Below are 6,840 nucleotides of genomic sequence, written 5' to 3' on the forward strand. Positions count from 1 at the left end.
GAAGAATAATACATTCAAATTTCATACTCTTGACTGTTAAACTGAATTTCAAATAAACTTCAGATCATTATCCTGTACTGCATATTATTCCTGAGCTCAAGGAAAACACATATATTAGATTTTTCTGGTGCAAGCATCTCTGATAGAAGCTTCTACAAACATGCAATCAACAAAAATCTGAATCCACAGTAAGTAACATTGACAATGAATTTGGATGGGACAACAGATCCTTTGCTTTAGGCTAGGAGCTGAAACTTCAACATCCAACTTCTGAAGTAATTGCAGACAATACCTGTAGAAAGGAATTCATCAGGTAGGTTAAGTGCCTTAGCAAGCCAATCCAGAACTATCATTTCAAGTTCTGTTGCAGCAGGAGAAGTTATCCAACTGAACCCCACCATGTTTATGCCAGCACTAAGCATTTCCCCCAAGAACCCGGCCACACTGCTATTGGATGGAAAATATGCAAAGTATTCCGGGCTTTGCCAATGGGTCACTCCTGGTAATATTTTATTCTGAACATCTGCAGTGAAAATGATCCAGGTGAATGCTGGCTCTGTCAATACCTTTCTAAAAGGTTACAAGAAGAACTTCTGAAGTTCATTGTTGAATCGAATAATATAGTAAAGATGTTGAGAGTAAAATTCAAATTGCAAACACAAGGCCATATTATGCACTTAAACTCTTTTACCGTCCAAAACATCTTGCAATGATTCAGGGCAAGCAGGCGCAGAGTCCGGCAGAAGTTCACGCAGATATCCAGGCTACATCAAGAAGATAAAAACATCATCAGTAAACTATCCCTGCAGCTTCAACTAGCAAATTGCCGACTTTTATCTTTTCTTTTTGTAAGTTAGACTTGAGTCACTAGAGGTCTTGAATTGCAAGACCCAAAAAAGGCAGCATTTTCGGGATTGACACTGCACAATGGAACTATGCAACAGCATTACCTCCAGTAAAGAACCATGTCAAATTTCCAATATACTAGCAAAAGTCTACCATAACATAGAGACAACCTTACCCAATTTTGCAAATGGCAGCGGCAAAACATCAATAAAAAATATATAGTGCATGTATAAGATGTAAATACCTGAACTTGGCTAAGAACAGGGAAGCTCTCAATGTTCTTGTAATAGTCAGCAATGAAGTCCACCATCTTGTGGGCACACTCCCTCAATTGCTCTGCATCCATCGGCTTCAATCCACCATCCCTATCACGCAGCAGAAATCGCGTTGTTATACACACTATCACAAAATCCCATTCAAGAAAATACAAGAACCATCAATGGAGATGAAGGTGTAACCAAAATAAAATCAACGTCAAACGAATAGAGTTTTATACATTCTTGGAAATTTGGAGAAGCTGCCGGAGAAATGGAGCTGGGGTTCAGTTTATTTCCTTTGATCTTTGGTGGGATGAGGAGAAAGGGAAGCAGGATTGAGATTGAAGTGGGAGTGTGAGAACGACAAAATCTTGGACGGCAGGCGGGCGACTCTGCCACGCTCACGTTCCTCTGTCCTATCTCTTCGGAGTTGGCTAATTGTTAGTTTTCCCTTTTCGTGCACAGACACACACATACACGCACCCACATATATATACATATATTAATAATTATGACATATCGTTGTTTTGTATATAATAAAAATACATTATATTAAGAAAAAAAAAGATTAATTTATCAATTAATGTATAATATAAAAAATTAAATAAATTAATTATTTTATTAACTGAATGGCATTTTTAACTTTATAAAAAATTAATACAATGGTATAATTAACCATTATTTATGAGTATGAAGTCAGTTTCTTTTTTATATTAATAAAGATATATACAGGAAATAGATGATTAAAAGAAATAAAAATTATTAACTTGCAAGCAGAGTTTAAATTTTTTTAGTAATATTTATTTTAAATAATACAATAAAACATACAATATTTTATTTTTTATAAAATTAAATTAATCCCTATGAAGCGTGTTAGTGTAATGCATATCATGAGATATTTATGTAAAAATTTCACCATTAATCATAAGTGTATTTATAATTATAACTATAATTTTATTAAATATATTTATAATTTTATAAATAATATAAAGTATTTATATAATTAAACTAAATGTAAAGAGGTATCAATATAATTTACCTGAATAATATTTTAGTACCAATCAATAATAATTGATATAGAACTGATTTCCGTGGGAAGATGGATTTGGACTTGAGTCAAAATATCTTTGAATTATTGGGCTAAGTAATTGGCCCAATATAATTAGTTGGGCCGTATACTCATTCTAATCGGCCCAATCCATCACTCGCTGCGGCGGCGGAGTTGCCGTCTATATATTTCCTCCAAATCAAAATAATTTCCTCAACTTTCCGGCAAAGCTCGGGAGAAGATTCACCGAGAAATTATACGTACACGAATCTCTGAGTATATAGATACAGATAATGGAGGATGAAGCGGAGATATTTGAGGGACTCAGATCGCAGTTCCCCTTGAGTTTCGGTAAGCAATCCAAATCCGAGACCCCTCTGGAGCTCATTCACAACGCCACCCGTCGGGCCGCCGCTGCCGCCACCACTTCTACCGCAGTCAACTCGGATAAGCCATCTGCATCCACCTCTAGTGACAAGGCAAATGCGTTTCCTTCTCTATCCAGCTCCTCTAAAGGCTGGCTCGATTCCTTGAAAAACTCTAACCCTAGAAATCCGAAGAAGAAAGCAAAAGAGGATGAATTAATTGGGCCTCCCCGCCGACCAGTGAGTTCGGATGGGACGGCGATAATTGGGCCGCCTAGGCCGCCTCCTGGAAGTGGTGTGGTGGATGAGGATGATGAACCAGTAATTGGGCCGCCTAGGCCGCGTCCTGGTGGAGATGGTGACGATGATGATGATGAGCCAATGGTTGGGCCGCCCAGGCCGCCTCCTGGCGGAGAAGGTGAGGATGATGACGGCGGGTCAATGATTGGGCCGCCTAGACCACCTCCTGGCGGCATGCAGTCTGATTCTGACGAAGATATGGACGAAGAAGATGAGAATTCTGGGTATCGAATTCCACTGAGCAATGAGATTGTCTTGAAGGGGCATACCAAGGTAAAATATCCGGCTGATTTGGTATTTGGAACTTTTTTGTACTATAATGGCTTACTGTCTAAAGTTGTATCTTTTGGGTTTTAGATCGTGTTATGTATTAATTCCACTGGTATTATCTAATTCTTTATGAAGGTTGCAATGGCTTTAGATATCTTATGTTGGGTAAGTTCCGGTCTCGAGCTCCTAAAAGATTAGAGTCAAGTGAATAAGAGGCCTTGGTTTACTATTGCAGGAAGTAGTCCTAGACAGATTAGAGGCAAGTGAATAAGATTCTTGGCTATTATAGGGGGTGAAAGATGAGTTTCATTAATTGCAGACTGAAAGAATTGGTATGGCCTATTCTAACACAGACAAGCACCACTGTCCATGGAAGCGAGCATATAAACTAATAATTGCAGAGACAGCCATCAAATTAGTATTCTTTCAGCATCTTAATATCCTTTGAAAGTTCACTTTATTTAATTGAAAATCCTGTGAAAAGTTTTCATTTGATGAGTGTCTTCCTGTGCCATGAAATGCCATGCTCCATTCTGGAGAAGCTTTTTCTTGTTTTGAACTCGAACAGTCTTGTGACTGCACTTTTTCTGGCAGGTGGTTGCGGCGCTTGCTGTGGATCACTCAGGATCTCGAGTCCTATCTGGCAGCTACGACTATACGGTTCGCATGTATGACTTTCAGGGCATGAATTCTCGTCTTCAGTCATTTAGACAGCTTGAGCCATTTGAAGGTCATCAAATTCGTGGTTTGAGTTGGAGTCCTACAGCAGATCGATTTTTGTGTGTGACTGGCTCAGCCCAGGCTAAGGTGCTTCTACAATGACAATTCATGTCTCTCTTCTTGGCTGAGGCTGTAGCATGTTGAAGTTCTGATATTCTTGCTGCTCTGGGTGCAGATCTATGACCGTGATGGTCTTACACTGGGCGAGTTTGTTAAGGGGGACATGTATATTAGGGATCTTAAGAATACTAAAGGCCACATATCTGGATTGACTTGTGGAGAGTGGCACCCAAAGGCAAAGGAGACTATCTTAACATCTTCTGAGGACGGTTCACTACGAATATGGGATGTAAATGACTTCAAAAGTCAAAAGCAGGTAAGTATGTTATTATCTGGTTGCTTTTGATGGAAGAATGTGGAACATAGAATATCCTCTGATTTGCACCTGAGCGTTGCTTGGATTAACTTAATAATAGTATAAGTACAGGTAAATAAATTAGTTCTGACAAATAGCATGCATAATGATGCAAGATAGTTTCAGGCAGTGGAAGTAATTGAAACCATAAAAAAGGCATAGCATGAATATATGTTCTGCCTTGGGTGTCCGCTAGGCAGCTGTGAGATTGCAGCATATGCCCACAAGTAAAAGTCAAAAGCAGGTAAGTATGTTATTATCTGGTTGCTTTTGATGGAAGAATGTGGAACATAGAATATCCTCTGATTTGCACCTGAGCGTTGCTTGGATTAACTTAATAATAGTATAAGTACAGGTAAATAAGTTAGTGCTGACAAATAGCATGCATAATGATGCAAGATAGTTTCAGGCAGTGGAAGTAATTGAAACCATAAAAAAGGCATAGCATGAATATATGTTCTGCCTTGGGTGTCCGCTAGGCAGCTGTGAGATTGCAGCATATGCCCACAAGTGAAACTAAACTGTCATGTAAGTTTGGTCACACTAGCAGTAAAATAATGGTCCAAAATGGTTCTTTTCTGGTGAAACTTCTGATTTTGATGTCTTTTCTTTCCTATCTTATTTTTCTTCCTTTTCTTTTTGCTAGTGTGAGAACCACGAGCTCTTACGTGAATGTATTTACGATGTTCTTTTGGGTTGATGGTCTCTCAATAGGTTATTAAACCCAAACTTTCTAGGCCTGGACGAGTTCCTGTAACCACGTGTTCCTGGGATCGTGAAGGAAAACGAATTGCAGGAGGTATTGGGGATGGTTCCATACAGGTACTTCTGAGTGATGTTTTGACGTCTCTCCTTTGTACTTTTTAACTGAGAAGAAAAAGGGTACTGGGCAATTTTCTTGTCTCTTTACTGCTGAGATTTGTGACATGTCTTATAATACTTCATGATTATTGTATTTGCTTTTCAAATTAATTTCGGTAACATCTTTTACAGGTATGGAACATTAAAGCTGGATGGGGAAGCAGGCCAGACATATACGTTGCAAATGGCCACACTGATGATATTACAGGAATTAAGTTTTCCAGTGACGGATTAACATTGTTGTCAAGAAGCTTTGATGGTTCACTCAAGGTATGCAATGCTAGAATCTGGCGTGGAAACCTATCTTTCCCATTAATTTTCTTTTCTTTTATTATTTATATATTTGGTTGTTTGCTTGCAAAGACTGAGGAGGAAGCAAATCTCAATCAGGCCCATTGTTCAGATATTCACCTGATTTTCTTTTTTACCGCGTGTTCTAGGTCTGGGATTTACGTCAAATGAAGGAGGCTCTTCAAGTGTTTGATGATCTTCCGAATCATTATGCTCAGACAAATATTACATTCAGCCCCGACGAGCAACTCTTCTTGACTGGAACATCAATTGAAAGGGAAAGCACAACAGGGGGTCTGCTATGTATTTATGATAGAGCTAAATTGGAACTGGTCTCTCGAGTTGGAATATCGCCTACATTTAGTGTAGTTCAGTGTGCTTGGCATCCAAGACTAAATCAGGTAATATAAATTTTCAGTTCTACATTTGCCCGAAACTACTCGACTCATATCTTGTCATTTTCAAATTTGAGAAATTTCGATGTTAGTAATCGAACAGGATCTTAGTTTCTCTTTTCGACATGCAATTTGGTGTGTGTAGACATGTTAATAAAGTTTTTGGTACCCGACCGTGCAGATCTTCGCAACAGTAGGGGACAGGCATGAAGGAGGAACTCACATACTATATGATCCAACCATCAGCGAGAGAGGGGCACTTGTGTGTGTTGCACGTGCGCCAAGGAAGCAATCCGTTGATGATTTTCAGGCACAGCCCGTTATTCACAATCCTCATGCACTACCGTTATTCAGAGATCAGCCTAGCCGCAAACGCCAGCGTGAGAAGATATTGAAGGACCCACTTAAGTCTCACAAACCTGAGCTACCAATAAATGGGCCAGGTCATGGTGGAAGAGTTGGTTCCACCAAGGGAAGTTTGCTAACACAATACCTTCTCAAGGTAATATCGCTTACCTCATTCTTAAACAGAGTTGAGGTCGAGCAACAAAATCTCACATATCTTATCCTGTTTCAGCAAGGTGGCTTGATTAAGGAAACTTGGATGGAGGAAGATCCCAGAGAAGCGATCCTGAAGTATGCTGATGTTGCTGCCAAAGATCCTAAGTTTATTGCCCCAGCATATGCAGAGACACAGCCTGAACCAGTGTTTGCCAAGTCTGACTCAGAGGATGAGGAGAAATAACTGGTGATTATGGGCATTCTTTCTCATTGTTGACATTAGAATAACATTTCATGGTATCGTTTGTGCTTTTTTTGTTTTTTTGTTGAAGCAGAATCATCGATAGGATGGTAAACCTTTTTTTGTTTTTTTTTGAAGCAGAACATTGATAGGATGGTAAATGGAGATTGCATTCCTGTATTTGTAGGATAAAATGAGTTCCCATCAAGTTATGAATACCTGCTTCTGAGTCAGTTCAAAATATCAAACAACTTAAACAGCAGGAGGAATAACCATGGAAACTTGTGAAGAGAAGCAATTCCAACGGTATGAAGAGCTGTAAAATCTGTA

The 6,840-nt window shown here is 39.1% G+C and overlaps 2 protein-coding genes across 5 annotated transcripts in view; one reads left to right on the plus strand and one right to left on the minus strand.

Moving 5' to 3' along the window:
* LOC105163472 (tyrosine decarboxylase 1) overlaps positions 1 to 1,573 on the minus strand; it is a 5,709-nt gene extending 4,136 nt beyond the window's left edge. The window contains exons 1-4 of the mRNA XM_011081824.2: positions 1,343 to 1,573; positions 1,091 to 1,211; positions 692 to 764; positions 293 to 523 (exon numbers count right to left, since the gene is read on the minus strand). Of these exons, the coding sequence (XP_011080126.1) occupies positions 293 to 523; positions 692 to 764; positions 1,091 to 1,211; positions 1,343 to 1,344 (427 nt within the window). The 5' untranslated portion in view covers positions 1,345 to 1,573. The remainder of the gene's footprint in view (positions 1 to 292; positions 524 to 691; positions 765 to 1,090; positions 1,212 to 1,342) is intronic.
* LOC105163475 (WD repeat-containing protein 70) lies at positions 2,381 to 6,834 on the plus strand. Of its 4 annotated transcripts, none has more exons than XR_002287300.1 (9): positions 2,381 to 3,089; positions 3,681 to 3,893; positions 3,982 to 4,182; positions 4,936 to 5,043; positions 5,215 to 5,352; positions 5,523 to 5,774; positions 5,950 to 6,270; positions 6,346 to 6,566; positions 6,652 to 6,834. XR_002287300.1 is itself a non-coding variant. In XM_011081827.2 (9 exons), the coding sequence occupies exons 1-8, from the start codon at positions 2,445 to 2,447 to the stop codon at positions 6,511 to 6,513; spliced, it is 2,046 nt and encodes a 681-aa protein (XP_011080129.1). In that variant the 5' UTR covers positions 2,381 to 2,444; the 3' UTR covers positions 6,514 to 6,516; positions 6,652 to 6,834. The 4 variants fall into 4 exon arrangements, 3 of the variants coding, with proteins under 3 accessions (XP_011080129.1, XP_011080130.1, XP_011080128.1); XM_011081827.2 differs by having other exon boundaries at positions 6,346 to 6,516; XM_011081828.2 differs by having other exon boundaries at positions 6,346 to 6,516; positions 6,698 to 6,834.

Source organism: Sesamum indicum, linkage group LG6, assembly GCF_000512975.1.
Source record: "Sesamum indicum cultivar Zhongzhi No. 13 linkage group LG6, S_indicum_v1.0, whole genome shotgun sequence".
NCBI lineage: Eukaryota > Viridiplantae > Streptophyta > Magnoliopsida > Lamiales > Pedaliaceae > Sesamum > Sesamum indicum.